Source organism: Eptatretus burgeri, chromosome 7 (assembly GCF_056783735.1).
Source record: "Eptatretus burgeri isolate ZD-2024b chromosome 7, Ebu_testis_v1, whole genome shotgun sequence".
In the NCBI taxonomy this organism is placed as follows: Eukaryota; Metazoa; Chordata; class Myxini; order Myxiniformes; family Myxinidae; genus Eptatretus; species Eptatretus burgeri.
Window position 1 is genome coordinate 46,149,324 of NC_140967.1, and position 18,660 is coordinate 46,167,983.

Here is an 18,660-nt window from a genome sequence, read left to right on the forward strand (position 1 = left end):
TATATATATATATATATATATATATATATATATATATATATATATATATATATATACAGCTCTGGAAAAAATTAAGAGACCACTGCAAAATTATCAGTTTTTCTGGTTTTACTATGTATAGGTATGTGTTTGAGTAAAATGAACATTTTTGTTTTATTCTATAAACTACTGACAACATTTCTCCCAAATTCGTAATAAAAATATTGTCATTTAGATCATTTATTTGCAGAAAATGACAACTGGTCAAAATAACAACAAAGATTCAGTGTTTTCAGACCTCAAATAATACAAACAAAACAAGTTCATATTCATTTTTAAACAACACAATACTAATGTTTTAACTTAGGAAGAGTTCAGAAATCAATATTTTGGGGAATAACCCTAATTTTCAATCACAGCTTTCATGAGTCTTGGCATGCTCTCCACCAGTCTTTCACATTGCTGTTGGGTGACTTTATGCCACTCCTGGCACAAAAATTCAAGCAGCTTGGCTTTGTTTGATGGCTTGTGACCATCCATCTTCCTCTTGATCACATGCCAGAGGTTTTCAATGGAGTTCAGGTCTGGAGAGTGGGCTGGCCATGACAGGGTCTTGATCTGATGGTCCTCCATCCACACCTTGATTGACCTGGCTGTGCAGCATGGAGCATTGTCCTGCTGGAAAAACCAATCCTCAGAGTTGGGGAACATTGTCAGAGCAGAAGGAAGCAAGTGTTCTTCCAGGACAACCTTGTACGTGGCTTGATTCATGAGTCCTTCACAAAGACAAATCTGCCCGATTCCGGCCTTGCTGAAGCACCCCCAGATTTGTTCAAGTAGCAAAGTAGTAATGTGATTTGTTAAAGGTGATTCGAAAGAAATATTTGAAACGTCTAAGCCCCGGGACACTCTTTATCAAATAACCGATGTATATTGTTTAGCTCACTCATTGAACCTATAAAGACTTGTTCATTCTCAAATTCCTTCAATAGTTTAATTTTCTTTGCACAATAATCCCCATATAAAATATTGAAAAACAAAACATTTGAATCTTTATATTTTTTAAGATACCCCTTTTGTGCCATTACGAAATGATAAACTTCTCTTAATGCTCTTGTTTGACCACCTCCTGAGCCACAGGTTATTTTTTGTTAAGCCCCGCCCACTTTTGCCAAGCCCCGCCCGCTTTTGATAAGCCCCGCCCACTTTCCATGAGGTTTGTTAATAAGCCACGCCCACTTTTCATAAGCCCCGCCCATTTTTCTAAGCCCCGCCCACTTTCATGAGGTTTTTTTATAAGCCACGCCCACTTTTCCTAAGCCCCGCCAACTTTTGCTAAGCCCCGCCCACTTTTATGAGGTTTTTTATAAGCCACGCCCACTTTCCCTAAGCCCCGCCCACCTACTCTTACATCATTTCCAGTTCATCTCTGACTCACAAAGAAATCACTAGAAAATTCCAGCATGTTTCAGTTTCTATGGTTTCCATGTTATGAAATGGTTTCCAGCATGTTATGAAATTCCACCAGGGAATTTCCACAGGAAACCACACCCAACAGTCTTTCCCTATAAAACCCTCAAGCCCAGGATCCATTTTAAACATTTTTTTTTTTGCTGGTGATGGTGTGCTGTGTGCTTGCCTGGAACTCTCTGACTTTTATGGAACTAAACCTTCATATCAAGTTGATGAACTGGATTCAAACCTCTTATCCATTGAGGTAAGATTTTATTTTCCTATTTTTAGTTCCTTTTAAACATCGACTCGTTTAATAATTAAATAACTTAATTAATACATTATTATTTTCTCTCACAGGAAATTGTATCTGAAATGCAATATGAAAATACCGATTTTGCCACAACTTGGGGTGAAATTGTTGGCTTGGTTGAAGACCTTATGAGCGACCAAGACCGACAGAACGAGCAAGACCTTGAGTGGGATGACTTTGGGGTTCCTTGGAACTCTCTGACTTGTATGGAACTAAACCTTCAAGTTGATGAACTGGATTCAAACCTCTTATCCATTGAGGTAAGATTTTTATTTTCCTATTTTCAAACTTTGATTGAAGCATACTCATTTAATAATTAAATAACTTAATTAATACATTATTATTTTCTCTCACAGGAAATTGTATCTGAAATACGAAATGAAAATACTGCTTTTGCTACAACTTGGAGCGAAATTGTTGGCTTGGTTGAAGACCATATGAGCGACCAAGACCCACAGAATGAGTTCGTCCTTGATGATTCAACCAAAGAGTTATACCTTGGAGACCAGCAAAGTCCTGAAAAAGAGTTTTGCAACAATAGTACTCATTGTGAGTTATCAAGACAATACCCCCTGAACAAGTTATACCTTGATGAGCCAGAATACAAGTTTTACCTTGGAGACTCACAATTTTCAGACATTTTGAAAAATGGAGTTTTCCTTGATGATCCACAGTTATACTATGTGAGATCTATCACCGAAACCCATAAAAATTGGAAAAATGGAGATTTCCTTGATGATCCACAGTTATACTATGTGAGATCTATCACTGAAACCCATAAAAATTGGAAAAATGGAGATTTCCTTGATGATCCACAGTTATACTATGTGAGATCTATCACTGAAACCCACTATATTTCTGGAAATTGTGATTCTACCTTGGAGTCTTGGATAGATGGTTATATTTTTGGAGACTTGAAATGTGGGTTCTGGCTTGATAACTCACAATGTGATACATATCTTGGAAACTCAACAGGAATGTGGTTATACCTTGGAGACTTGGAAAGTTGGGTTTATTTTGAAGACTTGAAATGCTACCACTCTTTGGGATCTAAACCTATCAAGAAAGTTCTTACTCCCTCTTTCTACGTCATCAAACCTGAAAGCCTTAAAAGACAGAATTGGAAGAAGAGAAAAAAAACATAAAAATATACATTGTTTGTTCTGGAAAGAAAGTGCAGGCTTACTCCCCCTTTCTACGTCATCAAACCTGAAAGCCTTAAAAGACAGAATTGGAAGAAGAGAAAAAAAAAACGTAAAAAAAAAAATATATATATATATATAGGTGGAAATCTCATTTTGAAAAAGACATTGTGTTGGGCGAGGATCGAGTTGGGGTTGAGATTTTGAATGTGAGGGTTGGGGATGAGATTTTGAATGTGAGGGTTTGGAGACACACACACACACACACACACACACACACACACACACACACACACACACACACACACACACACACACACACACACACACACACACACATCAACAACAAACAAAAGTTAAGCCTTGACTATTCAGTTGAGGATTCTGTGTTTGGGGTTCACAGATCTAAGAACGTCCCCCTTGACACACATTATATACTGTAATACACCTCGGACTTGTCCCTCTAGTGTCCACAAAGGTGTATAGTAGGAGGGAGTGAAGGGATAACCCATTGCTCCCATGAGTATTATCTGCTTAGTTTTGTCTTTTGTAATTCCTGTGAATAAAATGAACCTAAAATCTCTTCCCCTTCCAAATCATATATTTTAGAAGTCCAAGGAACCGTATCTATTACATCAACAATTTTAAAAAGTTCTTTCGTCCATCGTTCAGTAAAACCCTTTTCAAAATGAGATTTCCACCTATATATTCTTACGATATCACCAACTTTGAACTTAGGTTTTCTGACATTAATCTCTTTTTCATATTTTAATTTTGTAAATGTTTCTGATGGTTTCATATTTGTTGACGTGTGAATCGTGTCATTATACTTATCCACAATATCCTGAATAAAAGATGACCATTGTTGTGAACCGAGTTGTGTGAATTTTTTATATAGTCTCTCTTTTAAGGTACGATTAAAACGTTCAACAACAACTGCCTTCCCTTCATTAAAGGTACTGTATAATGTAATACTGTTATTTTTTAGAAAATTCATAAATGTCTTGTTATAAAACTCTCTACCCTCATCAGTCCACAATTTTTTAGGTTTTCTCTTACTTTTATTAAATATCTGTTGAAAAGCTAACATAAGAGTATTACCTGTTTTGTTTTTTAAAGGGACAACCCACGCATATCTACTCCTCAAATCAATAACGGTTAAAGCATACTTGTACCCCTTATCATTATTGAGTTCAATCAAATCAGCAGACCAGATATAATCAACTTCCTTGGAATAAACTTTCCTTCTCTGAAACTTTGTGAATATTGGTTTATGTAATTCATCAGCTAATTGCTCTTCAGTCTTAATGGCATCATTAGAGCCTATAAGTTTTTTGAATTTCCAAGTCCAAGTTTCAATTTAGCACTGATCATCTTCTTCACAATGAACCGATCAACTTTTTCTCTCAAGGTTGGATTTTGTATCAGAGACAAATTATACAACATTTCTCTATCGGCTTCATGTTTTTCTTCCAACGTTGTGGTATTCCCATAATAAATATTGTGTCTCATGCACACTTCATCAACTCTATTGATTGGTTTACTCCAGGATTGAGGATTGTCTGCCTCATCTAATCTTTTATCCAAGTTTGTGCCTGGACCACAGAAAGAATACCCTGGAAGATGTAATTCCCCTGGTTTTCCAGTAGTTGTAAATTTACTTCCTGATAAAAACTTTTGTATATCTCCTCCGAGTTTGTGTTTGGAGATAAATTGATTTTTTTTGAACCACACACCGAACATATACCTTTTTGTATAACCCTGTTATTTTTACTTTTAATATATGAAATATTTTTAGTATTAGTTTTCTTTTTACATTTGAGACAATAACTAATTTATTTATGAGAAAAATTCCTGCAGAGTGCAAAAACCTTTTTAGTTTCCAACATGCACATTTGAATCTTAATTTTTAAAACATAAAGAATCCTTAGAAATGCCTTCACTCTCTCCTCCATTTATTTAAGAAAAAAAAATGAAAAACTTGAATTAAAATACATATCTTCTCGATGTCAATACTCTTGTCGAAAGTATTGCAAATAGACTTGTCAATTCTTTGTTTTCCTCCTCGGTGGGTTGAGTTATTTTCTGTAATACCACCAATCTTTTTTGAATCTCACTGGTTTCCATATTTTCATATTTATTTAGTCTCGCTCTTTCCTCCCTCTCCTCCCTCTCTCTCTTCTCTCTTTCCTCCCTCTCTCTCTTCTCCCTTTCCTCCCCCTCTCTCTTCTCTCTCTTCTCTCTTTCCTCCCTCTCTCTCTTTCCTCCCTCTCTCTCTTCTCTCTTTCCTCCCTCTCTCTCTTCTCCTTTTCCTCCTTCTCTTTCTTCTCCCTCTCTTCTTCAACTCCTTCCTCATCCCTTACTATCCTTGAATCGCTTACACCCCATAGAATATTATACATATATTCATCAGGATTTCTTGTTATTCCTGCATCCAAAATATTTTTTTTTACAACAGGAAACCAATAAAATTTCTTTTGAATTTCTAAAAGAGCCTTACCTTTTCTTAACTTTATAATTTTTTCATTATTTAACATTCTAATTAAATCTAAAGTTGTCGGTTTATCAACATCAGCATAATGCCAATCTTTTATTGAAAATACCTCATTCTTATGTTGTAGAACATATTTATTAAAATACCGAATACCCTTTTCTTGAAGGTATGCTTGGACACAGAAATGATAATTTTCTTGAAGCCTTCTTGCTGTCATTTATGTATTAGAAATATATGTTAGAATAATATTATGGCACGAAACACCTCCCCATCTTCCCATAGTTAAATCATTTTGTATTTCCTTACTTATTATATATAATCCTGTTTTTCTGTTTTCATGAGATAAACAAGGGCAAAACCATTATTATATTTACCCTTATTAAATTCTTTTATTTGTTGTTTACTAATCGTGGACCCACAAAACTCATTCTCGATACCAAGTGGATAATATTCTTCCTTACGAGACTGATTTAATTGTTCCAGGTCTTCGAGGTTAATTTTAAATGACCAATTATACCCTAAATCATTCATATCATACCCCCATTGTTCTATTCTCATACAAACGATACGCCCTTCTTTATAAAAATTTATTTTAAGTCGAACTGTGAATTCTGTATGACCTGGAGATAATATCAACACTTCTGTATCTTTGGAATACACAGCCGTTTTATTTAAGGATATATATTGTGATAAATCGTTTAATCTCACCAAGTCATTCGCGTCAGTCGGGCTTGGATAATTTTTTAATTTATAAGCATTTTTCATGTTAATATTTTTGGTTATATTATATTTGTCGTTCAGCCTGTGCCTTTGTGTAATAATTTGATAAATCAATATCCAGTTCTTGAGATACACCAAAGATAGAACCATCTTTACCAACATAAGTCATTTATATTAGATTAAAAATAATATCATAAAATTTTTTATTTTTGTTGAGTTGAAATAACACATTTAGACATAATTGACCACAACACTTGGAATTTAATTCTTGGACTTGAAATGTTTGATAAACACCATTCTGTAAGAATTTTATGACTTCAACAGGTTGTGGAAGACCAAAACTATCAAAATAATATTTGTCTTGACTATTAAAAATACAAACCCAATGAGAACCGTTCCCATTATTATCTTCTAAGTTCATAATAATATTCTTTGTATGTTTCGGCACATTTGTTAATTCATCTCTCATACAAATAACCACATTATGAATTTTTAATTTCTTACAATATTTAACAAGTTGTAAATTTGATGTTGTATTCTTTCCAAATTCTTTCAACCACTCATCAATGCTCATTTATTTATTAGAAAGATATAATCCATTACCTCTTTTCGTTAATTTTACACCTGCTTGTGCTATAGAAGAAAGCATATCTCCAACTAACAATCTCGCTTTATCAGGCAGACCTTCAAGTTTTTCAGCAAAATCTACAATTACACCACTTCCACTAATTTGTTTCTCCAACTCTTTGTTATGTCTTTCCAATTCTTTTGAGCCTGGAGTTGAGCCTTCCTTTCGTTGGCAGTTTTCACCGCTGTTGAAATACCACCAGTCAATGCTCCAACCGCACTTAAACCAGCAAATAAAGGAATTAGAAATGGGAGAAATCCTCCACTCGTCTCTCTTATTGAATATTTTTTCAACATTGGTTTTGTCATTTTAATTTTAAGTGAGCCAGTGTCATTCAAGATTTTAACCTGTTCTCTTGTGAGCAAAACATCAATTCTTACTGCTCCTTTTCTCTGAATTGTATTAACGTTAATCGTACAAGGCTTTTGATTTTGAACACAAGATGATAGTTTATGAAGATTGATTTGATTAACATATACCCCAGTTGGTACTTTGCCACTCATTTATTTAACAAAAAATTATGTGAGACTAATCATCACACCATTATCTGTATTAATCTGCAATTCTGTTTCTTCCAAAAGCAAACAATATGTATCAACTTCTTCACTCTCTCCTCTTTCAATGTATAGGGAAGTATCCACTCGATTAGACTTTATAGTTTCCTTTTGAGCGCTCAGGTCAAACGCATAGATTGTATACAAACTTTTAAATGCTGTCATATCTAAAATAGGTTCTTTATTTCCATTACTTTCACACACCTTTTGGTAAGACTTATATGCTTCAGCAAAATCATTTTTTTCCCAATTAATTTCCAATCTATCTCGTGGATAAAATGTTCCATCTAGAGAAACGCGAAGTTGTTTCACCTTAGCATTATCACTCAATGCATTATTCTTATCAGTCGCAGTATCACCATCTGGCTTTTTAAAAATGATCCACAGATATCGTGGCTTTCCTTCCAGAACACCCAAATTCCACGTGTAAGTAGTTTGGTTGAGTTTAACGTGTTGACATCTTCTTTTGAGGTATGATACACTGAGTGGTTTCTTTGAGTTAAGTCTTCGATTCAGCATCTCTTCTGTTTTAAGATTAGGAGTATATTCACTGATATACCAACTCATCTCCTCAATTACAAATTTATTCTGATCACCAAAAAGCAATCGATTTTCATTATCATTCCTCTGTAGTTGAAATCTAATTTTAAGACCATACAGAACTTTATCATGATCACAAAATCCAAATATACCTTTAAGAGGAACTGCCACAGTAAAACTATTTTCTGTTTTTGTATCATCATTATACATTCCTTTCCTTTGAGTATATCCAGGGTCTGTGTTTGTTCCCGTTGACATATCAGGAATAAAACCTTCGACAGACCCCTTTCCCATTCTATCACTGAATGTATAGAGTGTAAATTTTATCATTTCAGATACAGCAGAGACATAATCAACCGCTTCAACTTCTTGTGTTCCAATATACAAACGTACACTATCAAACATTTTCCAGAAGAAATCATTTACAAGTGTAGCGTTTGTGTTATTCCCAGCTTTATTGAATTTAAATTTACACAACAAGAAACTTTCGGAGAGATTCAAATAGGTTTGTTGATTATTTATTTCAAAACTTTTTGTGCCATTCGTATTCCAGTCTGTTCCAGTTATTGCATTTACCTTGAAGTAATCTTCTTTTTTAGTGGAGTTTGAGATAATAATAGTATCATCCAAATCATAGATACTATCAATTGCTTCCATACTTGTATTTATTTAGGAAAAAAGATGTTAAAACTTTTGAAACCCTGATCCAAGTATTTGAATTATTTTCTGTCGTTCTTGGGGGGACAACTGAGTTTTGCCTTTCTTAATTTCTTTTATTGCTTGTAATTTATGAGATTCCTTCTGAGCATCTTTTATACTCTTTACAGCACCTGCTACATTTCCCACAGCAGAAGCAGTTGAACCAATTAGATCTTTATGTTTAAGAATAGTTGAACCAATACCCATTAGAGTATCAATTATCCCATCTCCTCTAAATTGATGTCCAACACCCCTTTGTCTCTTAGGTTTATAGTATCCTCTACCAAGATACATACCTTCACCCTTGTAGTATGGAGAAAGGAACATCCCATCCCCTGTAATTATTTTATATTTTCCCAACAATAACCATCGTATTTATTTATTGGAAAACTTCACGTAGGTGAATTCTGATGGATATAACTTCTCCATTAAAAGAAATCACACGATTATCTTGGTCGGTTATCCTAAAATTTACTCTGTGTATGGTTTTTCCTGACACAGGTAGATAAACCAAATTTTTAGGTTCCATATTGAATTTATAACCAATTGGGGTTGAGTATGCGCTGAATGAAAATATTGTATTTGTTTTTTTTCCATCATTATAAGCACCATCAATCAAATCACAGTGAATTAACACTGAATTTATTCCTGAGGATATTTGAATGACATTATCACTGTAAAACGTCCCATTAGTTTCAATCTTTTTTGAGGAGAAACCCAATAACTCTCTAAATGAATTATCAATTGTGAAATCAACCTTGTAGTTATTTTAAACTTTAATCGTTGATTTTGAAGTATGTTTTTGAATGTTTATAACAATATTTTTTGGTTCATCACCCTGTTCTTTCATAAGACGAGCAATTTCGGAAGATATTTGAGAAATCTCATATGCTCCGGGTGAGACTGTTATCGTTTTGTATTCACTTCCCGGATTATAACTAAACTTGTCATTTTTCTCGGTTATATTAAATAAGGTATTATAAGTTTCCATGGACAATAAAGATGCCTCATATTCTTTTGTTGTGTCAAGTTGTAGTGGGTATGGGAATGAAGATGTGTGGTCGCTTGTTGTGAAATTGAAACTAAGGATTGTGCTTCTCATCTTATTTAATATGAGATAAAATGTCTTTATATTGATATTTATTAATTATTTTCATGTTCATCAACTGGTCTAAAATGGCTGATGCTTCATTAAAACAATTGTTATTTCCAGCCTTCTTACTGCCTAACAACAATAACAGTCTATTAACTAATTGCGATGGGTCATTTGGAAGAAAACTAACACCTGAACCAAGGATACTTAAAGCCTGAATAATGTGTTTCTCCTTCTCATTCTTCCTACTTTTAACAGAAAGAATAACCTTATAATTTAGAGTGTTCAGCAGATCAATATATACTCTATCATCATTATTTTCCATATCCAATGGTTTATCAATATACTTTGATTCATCCCTCACAGTTGAACCTTGTCTTTCATCTTTTGTGAGAAGAAACATTAATCTCGGAGTTAGTTTAACAGGGGGTTGAGCAGAACCTAAGAACCATAATTCATCATTAAATATCAATACCTTTTCTTGAACAAGATGAAATATTGCTGATTGTTCTGTTGGAATGAGTCCTGCTTTGGTTTTTGAATCCGCTGAATATTCATTGTTTTGAACAGCATTCACAATATAATCAGGGGGTCGATTCATCTCTCCCAGTTGTTGAAATAATTCTTCATCATGATATTCTAATTCTCCAATATGCTCTAATTCTTCCTCCGTCATTTGACTGAAATCTTTTAACATTTGGAGCTTTCTAATAAAATAGGAGTATATTTTTTTTTTTTTTTAGATAGTAATATACTCCTAAAATAGGAGTATATTTTATTGTGGGAACTGTGGAAACATCTTTCATTTTTTCTTGGGAAGTTTTTAAAAGTGGTTTAAAAAATTTCTCTTGTTTTCTTTCAAATGCTTCTTCGCCCGTTAGTTTCTGTCTGCGTTTCTTCTTTATGTCATCCTGTTGTTTTACAACTTTTGAAACCAACTCTTGATGTTCCTTAAATCTTCTTGCTCTTTCTTTTGCATCCATTTATTTATTGTAAAATATCATTTTATGAATTGTAAAGATCAACAGGGAAATTTTCCTTTTCTTCATCATTCAAGTAGATGTGTTCAAATAAATCCTTTTCTTTAAATATTTCATCAAATTCTTTATTAACATTAATGCGAGTTGTAATTTCTTCTTCACTAATACTTGCATCTCTGCTTTTCATACGTTTGCGTTGAGTTTCTTCATCAACATCAAAACCGAATGATAAAATCTTCACTCCGCTCAGATATTTAATAATTTGTCTCGTTCCTTCTGGATTAGTTTCTAATATCCCAACACCACCAGATTTTAGTTTCCTTAACTCACTCTTACAATGTGAATATTTTGTTGTACCAAGAGAAACCTCCTCAAATATTTGTCCTTCATTCCTCAATCGCATATGTTCCGCCAATGAAATATAGTGATAATCTTCACCTTTTACTTCTCCAGGTCTTATTGCTCTAGTTGTTGTTGATACAATGCGTATCACGGGGTGTTTTTTAAGTAAATTTACAATATTCTCATTTGTACTACACAAGAACCTTGATTTATGAAAGTTTTTTCCAGAAGCAGATTTACCCACAAGATTTATAATAATAGTTGTCATTTATATATGTAATTGTTTATAAAACAAAAAATATATCCCTTAATATCTCATCTTGTTTCACAACAATATATTTATATTTTTCAGTCGTGTGCTTCATGTAATCCTCAAATTTATTTTTACTACATAATGTAGAACAATTATCTCTCCAAAAATTATTGATATCTATTGAATTTAACTTGAATAAAATAAAAGTATTAGCATTGTTTCTGATGGAACGACGAGGAAGTTGAAAGTACGATTGACTAAGATAAATACAATTACAAGAAGAATGTCTCCCTCTTGTGTAGTAGCTGTCCATTACCGTTTGGTTTCTCTCATTAACACAATCATCAAAGATAACGAGGTTCTTTTTTGATTTATCCAAATCTTGGGGAGACGGTATATCATCCGTATTATCACTAAGAATACAAGTTAGAGGATTTGATTTCTTTTTACATCTCTGTGTATCACAAAATAGTTGAATTATATCTTCAATGTTATAATCATTTAGGTTTTTTTGACGTTTAAATAAACCGATTATATCTTCTTTTTGAAAGACCAGCATTAAAACCTTGTGAGAGTAGTTGATACTACTAAAAAGTTGGGAGTGAGGAGCATTTTTAAAAGTAAGCAGGTTTTTCCACATCCACTTGAACCAACTATGAGACATCTTAATGAATTTGGAAGATTTTTATGGTTGTTAAATTTTATCTTATTTTCCCAAATAGGTAAAAAATCATTCATTTATATATTTGGAAAACAGGTTATTTAATTTATTATTGGCTTTTTTAGAAACTATATTTTATCCTAAGTTCAGGTTTAATTTCAAGAAAATCCATTATTTTATTTATACAATATCTTGTGTTGATATTTCCCTGAAAATTACATCCATGAATAATATATAACAACAATCCTTTGAACATTTCTCTTATACGTTCAGTTTCTTCCCTTGTAAGGAAAGGTGGGTTATCACCCTCATACTTTACATTCATTTCTCTAATCAATCTTGTAAAGTAATTCATTTTTGGTGTAAATCTAAAATAATTATTTTCCTTTTTATATTTTTTATTATCATTAATTAGAAGATAATCACAGAATATACATTGTTTATAGGCTTTTGACTCTGTGTTTAATCCCCGTATTTTACACGCAGGACAATTCTCAAATTTGTCATATGGAGAATCAGGAAAGTCTAGCATATTTATAAAGTAAAACTTTACTTAAACTGAAATTCATCTATACTTTCAGTTGTATATTGACTCATATTTAATAATATTACCATCGATATCGATATACTTTTTTTTCATTATCAGATTCAACGACAACATTTTTTATATTAAAGGTAATTTTAAAATGATCGTTAATTACTATTGAACGAAATGTCATTTCACCTGATATATTAACATCCTTTATTTCATCAGGATTTACATCTTTAGGGTTGTTGAAAAAAATACAAATTTCTCCTTGCATATTACAGATGGTCTTATCTTTTCTTTCCAAAGCTTCATCCATAAGGTTTTTGTTTTTTGATACTTTTTCTTGTTTCATTGCTTTTTCTAGTTTTGAATATATTACTAGAAGGAGAGGAGAAACTTTTGTTAGAGATACTTTAATTGATGTTCTACCAGGTATTCTAAAAGCCCTTCCACTGAAGGAAATTGAAGAACTCATATTATTTACCATAATAGTTTTTATCCAATAGTTGTTATATTTATCTTTGTTCAATTTTACATCCTTGACATATTTCTCAGTATCTTTAACAAATGAAGAGATTGATTGAAACTTGTCTTTTGTGTCTTGAAACATTGTATTTATTAAGTGAAAAAGTTGGAGGATAAAATGGTTTTAAGCACAGATTCACCTGAAAAATAAACGAAATTTTCATCAAGAAAATTTTAGTTTAAGCAAAGATTTATTATATAAATATGGTGAATACAACATACTGCGATGTTAGTAATCACAAATATAAACATTATAGAAAACACCTCCTAACCAACAAACACACATTTAATCTGTTTCATAAAATATCTCCTCTTGAGTTGGAAAGAAAACATTGTGATATCTGCTCAAAGGATGTTTTGAAGAGTAGTTATAATAGACATCTTCAATCACAAAAACACAAGAAAAATGAGTTTAAAGTAAAGGGAGACTATTATATTGAAAACACTGATGGGGCATTTAAAGGGCATATAAAAATAAGGATTTTTCAATTTGGAGAACCCGGTCCATCATCAATAGCTGAATCAATTGAAATAGTGAAACCTGATGTTGAAAAATTTATTAAAAAGACATTAAAAGAAATGAAAACTTTAAAGTTTTATATGGGAGTGAAAATGAATATGAAAAGACAAGATGAAGAACAAACTCCTTATATGAGAACAGTTCTTCATTTTATAACATCATTTCAAGATTTTTTGAATAGTGGGGTTTATGAAGAACTATCAAGACAAGAGGAGGATGTTGATAATACAGTGGTAGGAAGTGGATTCAATATTAAAAAAATCATCTTTTTAGATATACACATTCTAAAAAAACCCTAACCCTCTTAAAGCTTCTTCTTATATTGAATTACCAAAAGAAATAAAACTAAAGAAGGCAGTTGTTAATATTAAGAACAATGATAATAAATGTTTTCTCTGGTCTGTTCTTGCTCACTTTCATCCACCAAAATGCAATTCAGAAAGAGTAAAACAATATATGAAATATGAGAATACCTTGGACATTAAAGATTTTAAATTCCCAATGCCACTAACAGATATTCCTAAATTTGAGAAAAAGAATAATCTTTCTATTAATGTATATGGATTAACGGATACAAACAAAGTTCAAATATTAAAAATTTCAAACAACTATAAAAATGAAGAAACACACATTGATCTTTTATATTTTAGTGTTGGAAAGAATTCACATTACACATACATCAATAATTTATCAAGATTAATCTCTTCTCAGGTATTCAGAACAGCAAACAAAATATATCCTTGTAAGCGATGTCTTAATTCATTTCATACAAAAGAACGATTAGAACAACATTCAAAATATTGTAGTAATCATAAATCAGCTGTAATTACAATGCCTAAACCTGGTGAAAAGATTTCTTTTGAAGATTATAATAAATCTATCATGCACCCATTTGTGATATACGCTGATTTTGAGTGTATCCTTAAAAAGATTAATACTGCTTCTCCTAATCCAAAAGAATCATATACAAATAAATATCAAAAACATATTCCTTGTGGTTTCTGTTATTATATCAAATCATCTGTTGGAGAAAAGTATAACAAACTTGAACATTATCGTGGAAAAAAAGCTTCACAAGAGTTTGTAAAACGATTAGAAAAGGATTGTACAAGACTCACTAAATTAATGAAAGAAACAAATGAACCGATGAAATTAACCAAAGAAGAAAAATTAGAATTTAGAAAGAACAATATCTGTCATATTTGTGAGGGGGAAATTAAGGAGTCTAAAGTTAGGGATCATTGTCATCTTACTGGTAAATATAGAGGTCCCGCTCATTCCTGTTGTAATCTTAATTATAAATTACCTTCATTTATTCCAGTCTTTCTTCACAACAGCGCCAATTATGATACACATCTATTTATAAATGAACTTTCAAAAACACCAGGGAATATTTCTGCCATAACAAACACAAGTCAAAAGTATATTTCATTTACAAAAATGATATTCACAAAACCTTTAACTCGTATTAGGTTTCTAGATTCTTACAAGTTTATGGGAACACCACTAGCCTACCTCGCATCAAATCTAAGCTCCACGGACTCTTTTCCAAATCTTAATTCATTCTTTCCAAAAGAGGAAATTCTCACTAAAGAGGAAATTCAGATTAAAGAGAGAATTCAAAGTAAAGAGGAAACTCTAATTAATGAGGAAATTAATGAAGAAATTCTAACTGAAGATGAAATTCTAATTATAAAGAAAATTCGAACAATGAATGAAATTCTAACTAAAGAGGAAATTCTGATTAAAGATGAAATTCTGATTAAATAAGGAATTCTTACGAGAGAGGAAATTCAAACAAGGAATGAAATTCAAAGTAAAGAGAAAATTCTTACAAGTAAGGGAATTTATCCTTATGATTATATGGATTCATTTATGAGATTTAAAGAAACACAACTTCCTTCAAAAGAAAGTTTCTATAATAACCTTTATGAAGAAGAGATAAGTGATAAGGAATATAAACACGCACAAGAAATATGGAAAATATTTAAGATAAAGAACCTTGGAGAATATCATGATTTATATCTAAAAACAGATGTTTTATTGTTAGCTGATGTGTTTGAAGCTTTTAGATCACTCTGTCATAATAAAAATTGTTATGGATTAGATCCTGCCCACTATTTCACAGCTCCTGGTTTAGCTTGGAGTGCAATGTTGAAAATGACAAAACAAGATATAGATTTAATCAGTGATGTTGATATGCTTTTGATGATTGAGAAGTCCAAGAGAGGTGGAATATCACAAGTATGTTCAAAAAGATATGCTAAAGCAAATAATAAATATCTTCCAAATTATGATAGTGAAAAAGATAGTAATTATTTGATGTATTTTGATGCTAATAATTTGTATGGATGGGCAATGTCTCAATCTCTGCCTTATGGTAAATTAGAGTGGGTGGAAGAAAAGGATTATGAAAAGGCTTTCATGAATATTGTTATTTCTTCTCAAGAGGAATTGAATGACGAAGAAGAAGGTTATTATTTTGAAGTTGATTTGAGGTACCCGAGTGATCTTCATAATAAGCATAAAGATCTTCCTTTTGCATGTGAGAAAGAAACCCCAAAGAAAGAATGGTTAAGTGATTATCATAAAAGTTTTAATATTAAAGGTAAATCAACAGAAAAGTTATTAACAACATTCTATGATAAAGAGGGATATGTTTTGCATCAGAGAAGCTTAAAACAGTTTTTGAGAGAAGGATTGAGAGTAGCTAAAATTCATGGAGTTTTAAAATTTAAACAAAGTCCTTGGGTGAAAAAGTATATTCAATTCAATACAGATATGAGAGCAAATACAAAAGTAAAATTTGAAGGGGACTTTTATAAATTAATGAATAATGCTGTATTTGGAAAGACTATGGAAAATGTTAGAAACAGGCAAAACATTAGATTCGCAACATCTTGGAAAGAAGCTTCGAGATTGATAAATAAACCAAGTTTTGAGAGAGAAGAGGTTTTTTCAGAGAACTTTTCTGCAATTCATATGAAAAAGGAAAGTATTGTCACGGATAAACCAATTTATATTGGAACAGCAGTTCTTGATTTATCAAAGATATTGATGTATGATTATTTGTATAATGACTTAAAGAAAGAGTATGGTGAAAATGTTTCATTGTTGTATATGGACACTGATAGTTTTATCTTAGATATAAAAACTGATGATGTTTATGAAGATATGAAGAAAAATAGTGGAGTATATGATACAAGTAATTTCAGCAAGAAGAGCGAGTTATTTTCCAAAAAGAATGAAAAGGTTATTGGTAAGTTTAAGGATGAGTTGGGTGGAAAAGTAATGAGTGAGTTTATTGGATTGAGAGCAAAGGCATATGCTTATAAGTATGGTGATCAGATTGATAAGAGGTTAAAGGGAATAAAGAAATATGTAATAAAGAAATCAATAACTTTTAGAAATTATTATAATTGTTTGATGAATAAGAAAGAAGAATATAGGAAAATGAATACAATAAGAAGTTATAAACATAAGATATATAGTGAAGAAGTAAATAAAAAGGCATTAGGAGCCTTTGATGATAAGAGATTTATTTAAGATAATGGAATAGATTGTGTTCCATATGGATATTGTATGATAGAGTGAATAGAATAGATTGTGTTTTAACGATGGGAAGATGGGTTAGAGTTTTTTAAGGGCTACCGCCGCGTTTTTTTCGCAATATAAAAATGGTTAAACCAAGTATTAATCAAACTAAAGAGTGGAGAAAATCTCAGTCTTGGTATATAAATGGAAAACATAATGAATGTGAAAAATATCAAATAAGTCTTATTGAAAAAATAACTAAAACAAAGGTAAATGAAACAAATAAGCGAATCAATTTAAAAACTAGTAAGTTAGAGGATGTAAAGAAAAAAATGAATATCCTTGAATGGACTGAAAACTTTGATGGTTATCAATTGAACAATGAAAAAACAATTTACTATAATCTCAAAATGATATGTGGCTCAGGAGGTGGTCAAACAAGAGCATTAAGAGAAGTTTATCATTTCATAATGGCACAAAAGGGGTATCTTAAAAAATATAAAGATTCAAATGTTTTGTTTTTCAATATTTTAGATGGGGATTATTGTGCAAAGAAAATTAAACTATTGAAGGAATTTGAGAATGAACAAATCTTTATAGGTTCAATGAGTGAGCTAAACAATATACATCGGTTATTTGATAAAGAGTGTCCCGGGGCTTAGACGTTTCAAATATTTCTTTCGAATCACCTTTAACAAATCACATTACTACTTTGCTACTTGAACAAATCTTTATCTTGTTGTATGGGTTATTTGAATAGAGAGCCCCTAGGTTAAAAGGGGAGACAAATAAATATACCTTGGGATAAATAGGGGGTTTATTTTTAGGGAAAAAAAAAGGGAATCGCTGAAAATCCTCCATTCATTTACATAGGGAAAAGTGAGCCAGAATCAGTATATTCACCCTACATATATATATATATATATATATATATATATATATATATATATATATATATATATATATATATATATATATATATATATATATATACAGTGCTCCTTCACCTATCGCGGTTATACATTCCAGACCCACCCGCGATCGGTGAAAATCCGTGAAGTAGAAACCACATATTTATTTAATTATTTAAATATATTTAAACACATTTTAAACGTATTTTAAACCATTATACAGCATCCACACACTCTTATTAACCTTCCACACACACATTTAATCAGTTATTTTTTAAAAAAATAAAAAATTTTCATCGGAAATGCGACTTCATGGGCTGCAAAGCCAAAGACCAAAAATAATTTTTAAAATACTATATTATTGTACTATAAAATATAAAAAAACGTATTATGGGTACTGACCTATGAAGATATGACGATGATGATGATAGCTGTGCAGTACTTATGACGATGAAGATGACGATGATGAGATGAATGTAGTACTGCACAGCCAAGAAGAGCATTGAATCTCTTCTCCTGGAGGTGCCTCTTCATTGAAAACCCGCGATGTCGTGAAGCCGCAAAAAGTGAACCGCGCTATAGCGAGGGAGCACTGTGTATATATATATATATATATATATATATATATATATATATATATATATATATATATATATATATATATATATATATATATATATATATATATATATTGTTGCAGCTGTGGAAATTCGCAAACCACCATTCAGGTCCCATAGGTGAGGTATCTCTTAAGTACATGTGGAGTTAGCCCCAAACCCGTTGTTTAGAGG

The 18,660-nt window shown here is 31.7% G+C and overlaps 2 protein-coding genes across 6 annotated transcripts in view; one reads left to right on the forward strand and one right to left on the reverse strand.

Moving 5' to 3' along the window:
• The window catches only part of LOC147023173 (uncharacterized), a 96,378-nt gene that overhangs the window by 68,414 nt on the left and 9,304 nt on the right, over positions 1-18,660 (reverse strand). The window lies entirely within an intron of this gene.
• On the forward strand, positions 1,673-3,241 carry LOC147023174 (uncharacterized). The gene is made up of 2 exons (XM_085888332.1): positions 1,673-2,004; positions 2,101-3,241. Exons 1-2 carry the CDS (start codon positions 1,807-1,809, stop codon positions 2,887-2,889), a joined length of 987 nt encoding a protein of 328 aa, XP_085744458.1. The 5' UTR covers positions 1,673-1,806; the 3' UTR covers positions 2,890-3,241.

Excerpts from the sequence above, each read along its gene's own strand:
- LOC147023174 (XM_085888332.1), top strand. The coding sequence starts at position 1,807 with ATGCAATATGAAAATACCGATTTTGCCACAACTTGGGGTGAAATTGTT. Across the intron at positions 2,005-2,100 it reads CAAACCTCTTATCCATTGAG|GAAATTGTATCTGAAATACG; the intron begins GTAAGATTTTTA and ends TTTCTCTCACAG.